The sequence below is a fragment of the Mauremys mutica genome, chromosome 2 (genome assembly GCF_020497125.1).
Source record: "Mauremys mutica isolate MM-2020 ecotype Southern chromosome 2, ASM2049712v1, whole genome shotgun sequence".
NCBI classification, from domain to species: domain Eukaryota; kingdom Metazoa; phylum Chordata; order Testudines; family Geoemydidae; genus Mauremys; species Mauremys mutica.
In genome coordinates, this window is record NC_059073.1 from 199,419,782 (window position 1) to 199,432,478 (window position 12,697).

General features: G+C 43.1%; 1 protein-coding gene across 5 annotated transcripts in view; it reads right to left on the minus strand.

The window, feature by feature from the left end:
* Positions 1-12,697, minus strand: part of HECW1 (HECT, C2 and WW domain containing E3 ubiquitin protein ligase 1) — a 398,524-nt gene that overhangs the window by 68,907 nt on the left and 316,920 nt on the right. For all 5 annotated transcript variants that reach the window (XM_045008223.1, XM_045008222.1, XM_045008225.1 and 2 more), the window contains 3 exons: positions 11,812-11,933; positions 8,476-8,661; positions 6,075-6,209 (listed from right to left, as the gene is read on the minus strand). In XM_045008223.1, the coding sequence (XP_044864158.1) occupies positions 6,075-6,209; positions 8,476-8,661; positions 11,812-11,933 (443 nt within the window). The remainder of the gene's footprint in view (positions 1-6,074; positions 6,210-8,475; positions 8,662-11,811; positions 11,934-12,697) is intronic.

Here is a 12,697-nt window from a genome sequence, read left to right on the forward strand (position 1 = left end):
ACATTATAGAGTTTTACTCTCACAAGTGGTCCCATTTGATCTGTAGCTATGACTAGGTAGCAGGAAAATTCCAAATCATCTAATTAGCTTTCCTCTTCTCTTTTATCTATTCTCCCTCTTTCTGTTTTTAGCCATATATAGGACAATTAATAGCTCCAATTAATCATTTAATTACAATAGTATTGACTGTCCTTTCTAATTGAATCAATTAACTCAGATTATCAGATTATTTTCCAGTGTTTTAAAAAGTGACAGTGCTAATGATTTAGCATCCTGACTCAACTAGTGCTGGACAACTTGACAGATTTATACACCTTAAACAGCCTTGCGTTTCCCCTTGTAGATTGCAACCAGATAGCAGAGAACTCCTTCAGTGCCCAAATCCACCATAGCAGCTTCTCTTCTTTCTTCTTTGGACTCTGAATTTGTGATTTATTGCAGTCATCACTAGAAATGTACATCTACTTCCCATTTGAGTTCTGCCATCTGTCCATCGCTGTTTGAGGTGGTGAGCATGCAAAATCCATCTACTCCCTCTGGTGCCTCTCCACCATGGGTGGCCACTGGTTTTGGCTCAAATTCCTACTTGTTGTTTTTAAGGTAAATTTATAAGATCTAGTATGCCCTGTCAACATACAATGGCAGTGGCCATTCCAGAAGGGAAGCCAACTGGGGAGAATGGTGACACTTCACCACTGCTACTGATCTGTTTTGATTTCTGGAGGTGTAGCAGGATTCTAGGCACAGACTGTCCTCTAGTCTTTAGCTGTTGACTTCAATAGAACACCACCAATTTACACTAGCTGAGTATCTGGCCTATTAAGTTTTTTAAAGGGTAGCTGGGATTAGCTTTGACCTTTTTGCTCTGCAGAAAGGGGCAAATGGATGCCCTTGCACCCAAAATTGTAGAAATTTTACAGGATAACCTACATAATGCTACTGAAGATCAAGAAGCTTAAAAATGGACATCAAAAACCTTTACAAAGGTCTTTAATTTAGGAAGATACTTCACTGCAACAGAAAAACAGGAATATGAGAGAACAATTTTTGAGTCAATCAATTTTGTGGAGTGGAATAGGAATAGGAAGGTGTTCCAGAATATTTACAATATGTTTTTATATGAAATATGAGGCACAGATTAAGGAGGAAGGTGCCTTTTGGAAAGGTCTGTCTGCTGGCAGTTGTGGTACGGGTTTGTATGGAAGAGCTTAGAAACAATAGTGACCCATCAATAAAAGCTGTATAATTATTATCTCTAAGTTTTCCAGAGAATGCTATTTACATATGAAGGTGAAGAAAGCTGACTTTAATCGGGAAGTCATATTTGTATGTTCCAATCTCATAAGGGAGGCTTAATTTAGAAGTACATTTGAGATGCTAAAACGTGACGTTTTGATTCAAGGGGCAACTATACTGAACCTTGCAAGCTTTTAACCAGTGTTTTTCAAACTGGGGTTGCCGCTTGTGGAGGGAAAGCCCCTGGCGGGATGGGGCGGTTTGTTTACCTGACCCGTCCGCAGGTCCGGCCGATCGTGGCTCCCACTGGCCGCAGTTCACTGCTCCAGGCCAATGGGAGCTGCTGGAAGCAGTGTGGGCCAAGGGACTTACTGGCCGCCGCTTCCAGCAGCCCCCATTGGCCTGCAGCTGTGAACCGTGGCCAGTGGGAGCTGCGATTGGCCGGACCTGTGGATGGGGCAGGTAAACAAACCGGCCCGGCCCGCCAGGGGCTTTCCCTACACAAGCGGCGACCCCAGTTTGAGAAACACTGCTTTTAACCCTTCTACTGCAAGGCATTTTCTCCAGCTCACTAATAATTTTTGTGGCTCTTTTCTGTACCATTTCTAGTTTTTCTAAATCCTTTTAAAAATGTGGACACCTGAACTGTACACCAGTATCTGTCTCAGCAGTGCCAAATATAGAAGTAAAATCACCTCCCCACTCCTACTCACTACTCCCCTGCTTATACATCAAAGGATTAATTTAGCCCTCTTTGCCAAAGCATCGCACTGGAGTTCTTGTTCAGTTGCTTTTCCACTATCACCCTAAATCCTTTTTCAGAGTCACTGTTTTTTTTAGATATAGCCCCCCATGCTGTAGGTATAGCCTGCACTCCTTGTTCCTAGATGTATAACTTGCCATTTGGCTGCATTAAAATGCATTTTGCTTGAATAGGCCCAGCTTCTTATGTGATCCTGATCGTTCTGTAGGACTACTCAGTCCTCATAACTATATACCACTCCGTCAATCTTTGTGTTGTCCACATATTTTATCAGTGGTGATTTTATATTTACTTCTACATCACTGATGAACATGTTGAACAGTCGTGGGCCTAGTACTGATCTCCAAGGAGCCCCATTAGAACATCCTTCCCCCATTCAATGATGATTCCCCATGGACAACTACTTTTTGAGATCTGTCATTTTTAGCCGGTTTTTAATCCACTTTATGTGTGCTTTATTGATATTGTGTAGCGCTAATTTAAGCAGAATGTTGTGTGGTACGAAATCAAATGCCTTACAAAATTCTAAGTCCATTACCTCTATGCAGTTACATTTATCAAACATCTAATCACATCAAAGAATGAAATCAAGACCTATTTTCCATAAAGCCATGCTGACTGGCATTAATTATATCCCTATCCTTTACTCTCAGTGCAAAGACCACAATTGCCCTTCATTAAGTTGAGGAGGAGGATGAGAAACAGTTGATTTATTTAATTGATGCTGACAGATTTTTAAAATCTCCAGTTTGCTTCTCTCCTGCTGTTTAGATGGTTCTCCTTGCTACTCAGCAGAGGAGCCAGCAGAACTTCAAGCAGCTGGCAAGTGGCCAGGGGGAAGCATGTTTTGACATGTTGTTCCTCTCTCTCAAACCTAAGTGAGTCTGGGATTTCCCTATGGGCATGATTTATAGGACAAAAACATATCCCATTTATATTAACAACAGCTATCATGGTATGAAACCTTTTGCTCTTGGTAAATTTGTTTTGGCGCTAGAGTCTTCTGCTCTGTAAAGAGTGGGCTTTTAGAGCCTGATCCAAAGCCCACAAAAGTCAATGGGAGTCTTTCCATTGGGCATCAGACCCTAGGAATAGTTTGCAATTTCCTCAAATGTATTAACAGTATTCAACAGTATTCTCATTACTTAACAGTATTAGACTGTTTCATCTGGGTTTTTTTCCTCTGTCTCTTTCTCTTAAACAACATTATGGATTTATAGTGGATAGTTCTCTGCCAGTCCTTGATATATGAGCTGCATGTGTCTGTGAGGTTTGGCAAGTAAGTTACATGCCATTGTTTCTGTTCCCTGGATGGATGAATGTGGAAGCACTTCCAGTGCAAATGCTTCCACTAGCATGCAGTACTATGTGCACAACTTTCAGATTTGCTTTTTGTGAACCAGGCATGGCAGCAAAACTCAATTATAGATGGAAGGTGGGTGAGGGAATATCTTTTATTGGACCATCTTCTGCTGGGGAAAGAGACAAGCTTCCGAGTGACACAGGCCTCTTCTTCAGGTCAGGTTTTCTTCAGCTCTGTGTGGCTCAAAAGCTTGTCTTTTTCACCGAAAGAGGTTGGTCCAATAAAAGATATTATCCCACCCACTTTGTCTCTCTAATATCCTGGCACCAACATGGCTACAACAACACTGCGAACAGCAAAATTCAGTGCTAGGGTGTTGGCAGAAATCGATCGCTAAGTCAGGGTAGTAGGCATGACAGAAGCAAATTAATTGACAAATTTATGTGAACATTTGAAAAAAAACATACGTTGCCCTATTCACCCATGATGGGGAAATCCACACAACCCTCCAGTGCTCTCTCCCCCCTACCGGTAGTGATACCTCAGGAGCAGTGCTGTTATTGCCTCCAATCCCACCCACTAGTCCAAAACAGCCACTCCAAGGGGGCGGGATGGCACAGCATGATCCTGCTGGAGTTAGCACTGATAGGGTCAATATTAACTCCCCTAGGAATTTTCCTGCTGGTTTTCTGGGAGAGGATGATAAATACAACAGCTGTTCCCCTGGTTGGGACCCACTCCCAACTTGTTCCCCCATCCTCCCCTGAAACCCTAAAGGGCCTCTACCATGTGCAGTTCTGCAGGTGGGAGAGAAATGCTGGTGCTTTAGCATCCTGGCCTCCACTATCATTTGAGCCTGGAGTGGGATTTATGCTCCCGTCATCCCCTCCACACTGTGCAGTGGGGAATGTTATCTCCATGCAACAGATAAAAGATTATTTGAAAAGATTTCAGTATCATAAAGCCTATCGCCTGTAATCTAGCAGCATGGAAACACACCTCAGCACACACTACTACACAAGCTAGAGACATTATCTTATTAGATACCAGTGTCACCGTGAGTTGCTGAACTGTCAGGCCATAATTGTATTGGATGCCTTAATTTTATTAAAGCCTGGGCCAGAACCTCAAACACTGCGTCTTCCTTCAAAATCTATTTCCATTGTCTTATCAGTTTGGTTGATTTGCATTAGAGAAGGTCAAATGTCTACAGCCTGCTATTGACAGACAGTTTGATGAATACTCTAGTAAGAAAGAAATATGAAGCCACTATCTTTTGAAAGATAAAAAGCCACAAAACAATCTATTAAAACCCTTCAGATATACGGGACATTTTAAAGTGTGCAAAAGACAGGTGTCGGATAGAATGGTGCTGTTATTCCTCGCATGTCTGCATTCTGTTGCACTATCCCAAATGCATCTGCTGTCCACGCTAGGGCAGCATCATGTGATCTCAAGCTTTCTTTGCCTTTATGGTACTTCTCTTTCCCCCCAAGTCTTCCTCTTGCACAGTCAAGTGTCACTTTATTTTGTGGATGTCCTACAGGTGCCTCAGAACACACCCAAGTTACAACAATGGATGTTACAATAAGAAGGTGTCTGAGTATAGGAGAGCAATAGATTAAGAGTGGTGAAGGGCTGTCATTAATGGTCCAGACCTTCTCCTGGTGATGGAGCTATTCCAATTTATTCCAGTGGAGGATCAGGCCCAATATAAGCCAGAGGGAAGTGAGCAGACTGAACTATAGACAGTAGCTGAGACAGTGGAAGCACAGGTGGGTGGGGGATGGAAAGAAGCCATAACTGGCAGAGCAAAGAGAGCAGCTGAGAGTATAGGAAGAGATGATATCACAGAGGTAGTTGGAGCATGGCCACGAAGGGCTTTAAACACATGGTGAGTGAGTCCGTAGCAGATTCAGAGGCAAAGGAGGTTTTCAGGTTGAGGGTGAAGTACTGCTGGGTATACTGTGGAATATATAGGTGTGCTGTAGCATTCTGAATAGGCTGGAATTTGGATACAAGTGACTTTGGGAGGCCATGGGAAAGGAGTTTCAATGTTCAAGGCATGAAGTGACAAATGCATGAATGAGTGGGTCAGCAGAGTCAGTATCAAGGAAGTGGCAGATACAGGGCTGATAGCATGAAGACTTGTGAGGAGAAAAGGAGAACTCAGGGTTCAGGGACACTAAGATTAAGGAGCTGAGAGGAGAACAGTAAATAGGGCTGAGATTTTTCTTTGGCCAAATGGGATTACTGGGGTGAAATTCCAAACACTTTTAAGATGCATCTGCTTCTTAAAAGCTAAAAATAAGAACCATCATGTGCTCTAGCATAGTGGCTCTCAACCTTTCCACACTACTGTACCACTTTCAGGAGGCTGATTTGTCTTGTGTACCCCAAGTTTCACCTCACTTAAAAACTACTTGCTTACAAAATCAGACATAAAAATACAGAAGTGTCACAGCACACTTGAAAAATTGCTTACTTTCTCGTTTTTACCACATCATTATAAAATAAATCACTTGGAATGTAAATACTGTACTTACATTTCAGAGTGTACTATATAGAGCAGTGTAAACAAGTCATTGCCTGTATGAAATTTTAGTTTGTACTGACTTTGCTAGTGCTTTTTATGCAGCCAGTTAGAAAACTAGATAAAGATCAAGATGAATTGATGTACTCCCTGGAAGATCTCTGTGTGCCCCCAGTTCAGAACCACTTCTCTAGCAGATATACCATATATTTAGGAAGGGGTCTTAATGCTTTAGTTACCTCTCCAGCACTGTAGCTGCGAAGTCGTTGGAGATGCTGCCTGTGAGTCAGATGATTAGGGAGACGGCCATTTTGAAGTGGGATCCTGGGATCGATGAAAGTGGTAGCACGGCTGTTGTGGTCAACAAAGAAGGACTGTAATAAAAAGAATACTGTATATTCATAAGCAGGAAGCCAACATGGTGAAAAAGTTGAGGGATGAGAAAGCAGCATACAAACTGAGCAGGGAATAGTGCGTATCATATGTGCCACACTTTGCAGTCATGATAGTTAACAATTTACAGCTTAATGAGTTTTAGTCCAATATTCCTTGTATTCCTACAGGAACTCGTTTCTATCATACTAATTTGCCAAATTCCTTGAAATTGATTCAAGCTGGTATCACCGTAATTTAAAACCAGCCTGTTCCCTTTTGGAGCTTGTCCCTCATTTCTAGGTGCAATGCACAACTCTACCTGTGAGCATACTGATTATGCTCTATGGGCCTGATTCTACAAGGTGCTGAGTGCTTCCTGCCAGGTGCTGGCACCCTTAGTTACCAGCAAAGTCAGTGGCTGTTGAAGGTGCTCAGTATCACACACGACTTGACCCTTAGATTTCAGCATAACTTCTTTTAAAATGGACAACCAAGAGCTAGACACTATCGGCCAGATGGCAAGAAGAGCTGAGTGCTTGCAACTTCTAATGAGCTTCAACTCAGCCCCTCAAAATCAAGCCTTATTCTGGTAACTCCTTAGCCTTGCACCTGGAAAATTAGGGGGAAGTTCTTCCTTCATACCACATGCAACCTCATTTGTGGGTGTTTGGACTATGTTTTGGTTAGTCCCATTATTGAGTCTGGAGTCACAGGGCCCATTTCTCCTCTCAGTTACAGTGGCATAAATCAGATATAACTCTTCTGAAATCAGTGGAGTCACAGTGCTGCAAAAGTGCTGAAAGTAAGAGCAGAATCAGGTCCATGCGGCTGAGAGGCTCTAAATCTGAACTCTCCCAAAGTCTGAGGCACAGGTATTCACATAGAGTGTTCCTAGTCAGCATTATTAAGTCAAATATTATAAATCTGAATAGTGTTTGATTAGTGTGTGTGTGTATGGGGTGTGTGTGTGCAAGATTAACAATGCCTGGTATAGCATTATACAATCCAGGATGCTAGCATGAATCAGACAACACTTCTTAGGCATGGTCTACACTACACGTTTAAACCGAATTTAGCAGCGTTAAACCGATTTAACCCTGCACCCGTCCACACAACGAGGCCCTTTATATCGATATAAAGGGCTCTTTAAACTGATTTCTGTACTCCTCCCCGACGAGAGGAGTAGCGCTGAAATCGGTATTGCCATGTCGGATTAGGGTTAGTGTGGCCGCAAATCGACAGTATCGGCCTCTGAGTGGTATCCCACAGTGCACCATTGTGACCACTCTGGAAAGCAATCTGAACTCGGATGCACTGGCCAGGTAGACAGGAAAAGCCCCGAGAACCTTTGAATTTCATTTCCTGTTTGCCCAGCGTGGAGCTCTGATCAGCACAGGTGGCGATGCAGTCCCAAATCCAAAAAGAGCTCCAGCATGGACCGTACAGGAGATACTGGATCTGATCACTGTATGGGGAGACAAATCTGTTCTATCAGAGCTCCGTTACAGAAGACGAAATGACAAAGCATTTGAAAAAATCTCCAGGCTTTTATAGACAGAGGCCACAGCACAGTGCTGTGTGACAAGCGTAACGGAAAGCCAAAGAATCAAATGGACGCTCATGGAGGGAGGGAGGGGGTACTGAGGACTCCAGCTATCCCACAGTCCCTGCAGTCTCTGAAAAGCATTTGCATTCTTGGCTGAGCTCCCAATCCAGGGAAAAAGGGCGCGAAATGATTGTCTGCCGTTGCTTTCACGGAGGAAGGATTGAGTGATGACATTTACCCAGAAGCACCAGCGACACTGTTTTTGCATTGGGATCTCAACCCAGAATTCCAATGGACGGGGGAGACTGCAGGAACTATGGGATAGCTACGGGATAGCTACCCACAGTGCAACGCTCCGGAAATTCACGCTAGCCTCGGTACATGGACGCACACCGCCGAATTAATGTGCTTAGTGTGGCTGCGTGCACTCGACTTTATACAATCTGTTTTACAAAACCGGTTTCTGTAAAATCGGAATAATCCCGTAGTGTAGACATACCCTTAGTCTCCTTGTGTGAGGACAGAAGATAGCTTAGAGAATGACATTTCCAGGGGCTAAACCTAAGACAAAAGTTTTTATTGTCAGGAATAATTCTGTGTGTTCACTGATATACAAATCAGATAGTCACAAATTTTAAGTTCACAAGAAACCCTTCACGATCATCTAGCCTCGTGTGAGGTTGGCAGGATGTGAAAATTCACCCAGTTGGCGCTCTCACCTTGCCCTGTTGATCTGTTTTGATCTCCCAACCCCGTGGAAGTTCCAGTTGGGTGTCAGCAAACGTGTTGATAAAATTTACCAGGTCCCTGTTGTGCTGATAGCGCTCAAAATTCCGAGCATCTCTGCGGATCTTTAGAATCATGTGCTTCAAGCAGGTGCTATTGGTGAAGACTCGATAGGCACTCTAGGCATGAAAAACACAGGACAAGGAAATCAGTTCCAGTGTCTCAGAAATGAGTTTGGCTAGCAGATATGACACATATCTTAAGGCCTGCTACAAATCCCACTGAAATCCACAGCAATCTTTCCATCGATTTCAATGGGCTTTGGATTAGGTTCTAAGTAAAGATGTAGAAATAACCAATTGTCACCTGGAAATTTGAAAATTCCGTACCTCTATGCACAGTAGTTAACAGTACCAAACTGCCAGATATACAAGTGCAAGTGTGCATATCTCTGGGGTCTCACATATCTGAAATACATGCAGTTGTGTTTATTTCACTGATCACACATTCAGAGAGATGTACTGTTTGTGTGAATGTAGACCATAATAGGGTTCAAAAAAGAACTAGATAAGTTCATGGAGGATAGGTCCATCAATGGCTACTAGCCAGGATGGGCAGGGATGGTGTTCCTAGCCTGTGTTTGCCAGCTGAGAATGGGCGACAGGGAATGGATCACTTGATGATTACTTGTTCTGTTCATTCTCTCTGGGGCACCTGGCATTGGCCACTGTCAGAAGACGGGATACTGGGCTAGATGGACCTTTGGTCTGACCCAGTATGGCCGTTCTTAGGTTCTTATGATACCATACAGATGTGAAAACATTCATGAAAATGTATTTGTGTCACCATTCAAGCAGACATGTTCAGTATAGATTATTTGTATCTCACAGAAACATGCACAGGCCCTGATCCTGCAGTTGGGTTTGTCTGTACATATCTCACTGCAGGATCAGGGCCCCAAATGGGTCATGTTCATCGGAGATGGCACAGGGAAGTATAAATTACTCATGTAATGACAACTCTTTGTTTCACCCTGCAACTCTTCACTCCAGGGAGGATGCGCCGCAAGGGAGAGAAGGCAATGTTACCGTAACCTGCCCTCTTTTAGGGGCTTCATCAGGGAGGGCAGCATTAATTTCTGCTGGGGACTCCAGTGGAAGTTACTGAAGGAATATGCTGCCTTAGTACATCCTCAGGCTGCTTTGGCCATGCCACTCTCTGTCTATGCCACCCTCTTTTGGGGCCATACTGGCTCGCTGAAGGCCCCTCACTGACTCCAATATCATTACTTCAGATGTATGCAGATGTAAACAAGGGCAGAATCTGACCTAGTAACTTTGAATTTCATTCCTTCTGTGCATTTCAATGCATTTTTAAATATTATTTATATTACAGCAGTGTCCAGAGGCCCAAAACAGGATAGGGGCCCCATTGCAAACACAGAGGTAGAAATGATCTCTGCCCTGAAGATGTTACAACCTAAGAAAGTTTTCTGAATGCAAATATCTGAGGTCCTAGCATACTGCACAGCAGATGATATATCATGATCTGCTACAACTGAACATTTCAGTATCACTTAGCAACACTAGGGAAACCCAGAATTTCACATAGTTTTATTCCTTCAGGGACATAAAATATCTGTTAAACAAGAGTGTTTCCATTTTAGCTTTAACTGCTGGATAATATTTTCCAACTCAAATTTCACTGGTTTAATTAACACTTCTAAATTTTATTTGGAGTTTGTGGTTAAAATGGCCTTAAGCCTAAAGTTATGTGGTACACTATTTTTACACAAATGGAATTTGTATGACTGCCTTGACAGATGTGTTGACAGGCTATTCTTGCTCCAATATCAAAGACAGCTTTGTAAACAAAATGTAGGCGTTCCATGGCCCTAGTCACTTTTGTGACAAAGGAAGTTGGGACTCAGCTTCTTGTGAGCTGTTCCTTGTACCAACTAAGACCTGTTTCAAGACAGCTTATAAAATCTTTAAGTTCCTTTTCAGAGAAGACCCATCAGCACTAGTAATGGATTAGCCTCAAAAGGTTCAGAAGTGATGTTTGGATGTTTATCCAAATATTATCCAAATCTCTTTGGGGTAGAAAACTGGAGTCGAAATCTCAGGAGAACAGGTTCTCCCAGGGAGATTTTGCAGACTTCCTGCTACTAGTTGGCCTGAAATTAAAGCTTTTTCACTGCATGTCAGTTTTCATTCCCAGTTGCAAGCAGGAAGTGAAGTCCCGTTCCAACAATGGAAACGAAAAGTTATCTATAGTTTTCCGAACCTTCGAGAAGTTTGGTTTGGGTTTGAGGTAGGTTCAGTTCAGTTCCTATTTTATCCAAAAGAGCTGCATCATCCCTAGTCTGTAATTGCTCACTGAGTGCTAGGTTGTGCCCAGCTGCTTGAGTGTACAAATTGCAGAGGACACAAGAAGCCTTCCAGCTGCTGTGCAAGGTCATGAGAAGAGGGATCCAATAGAGGTGTCTGGACACCTTATGCAGAAGGAGGCAGGGCTAGGATCCCAGCTCCCTGTGCACCAGGCAGTAAAACTGGCCAGACACATGGGGAGTATGCTGCACCTTCTGAAAGGGAACAAGTAGTGGGGGCAGGCCTGTGAGCTGCCAGGGAATTCCTCTCTGAGGCAGAATCCCCTCAAGAGTTCCCTTTGGGGTCGTTTAGGCATGCTACATCCAACCTGGTCCAGTTCACATAAAGGACAATTGAGTTCTGAGTCAGGGAATTAAGGACTGGGTATATCTACAGTGCAATGTAAACCCAGGGTTAGTAGAATTTCAGTTAACAGACCTTGGGTTTGTTAACCTAGGGCTTGAATATCTACACTCATTTGTAACCCCAGGTTAGGAATTGTTAAACTCTGGGTCCCAACATGAGGTTCCAGGATCTTCACTGCATTATGCGGGCCTGAGTTCAACCACTCATATTCCATACTTCATAGCACTCTCTGAAAGTGTGGCCATTCTATCCCTTTGTTCATGGTGCAGTGTAGGAAAACTTGAATGTTCACCAAACTTGACTGTCCAGAGGACAAAGAAAGTTGACCCATGGGATTGTGGAATACTTTTGGTGGATTCCCAGAGAATGGGTCTAATGGGGCTGCGTCTACACTGCAAAGCAAAAGGGCTTGACCCCTGGGGTCCTGGCTTTACTCAGGCTTCACCCTCTTGGGGTTAGGATGGAGCCTGAGTTTGAACCCTGGACTTACATTGCAGTGTAGACATACCCACTGTGCACTCTTAGAAGAGGTCCAGAGCTCTTCCTTTTGACCCAAAAGGCAGGAGTGAGAGACGGTGAGATACTGGCACTTACATAGTTTGCGTGCAGCACAGTGAAGAACTCGGGGTTGGTGATGAACTTTACAGCTGGAGACTGTAGCAGCAAGGTGATTTTTTGAGAATTCACTGGAGAAAGGGACCCTTCTCTCCTAATTTCTGAAAATAAAAGTAAAACAATTGACTAGTACACATAACAGAAAATACAACACAAATAGTGTCATTCTTATCTCCTCTGTCAGTACCAGCAAAGCCCACCCTACCACTCCACCATATTGTGCGACTTCTTTTTAATCTTAAAATGAGGCTGTGGTCATCCAAGTGACTGTGTAAAAATGGCATCCACTCTCTTTGTGTCTTTGAGTCATATCTGCTCACGTGAATGACAAAAGTTTTCCCTGTGGTTAGCACTGCAGGGCAAATACAGCTACAGGAATGAGAGCTGAATGATTTTCACATTGTATGTTATAAATTCGGGGCCACATCCTTAGCTGGTATAAACCGGCATAGCTCCATTTACTTCAATAAATCAATGTAACCCCACTAGCTTACACCAGCTGAAGATCTGGTCCAATACTGTTAGCTAAGTTCTGATTGTAGAATCTGTCTTACTGTTGATGAATGTAGAGTGGGAAGAACACACAGGAGGTTTTGGGCTCTAGGCTCAGTTTGCAGCACTGATGCTTTTAAACCAAAATCAGTTTTTGACCTACAATCCGAACAAATCTGATGTGAAAGTCATCAAGAGAATGAATACAGAACTACATAATATAATGTTGACAGTCACTTTTCTATCTATAATTACACCTTATCATTCTGTCCGCTTAAGACTGTGAAAAAAGACTTTGTGATATAGCTCTCCTGACTCCGATGGCATTAAACTGATTTATTTCACCTGAGGATATGACAGTGCACCTTTATTT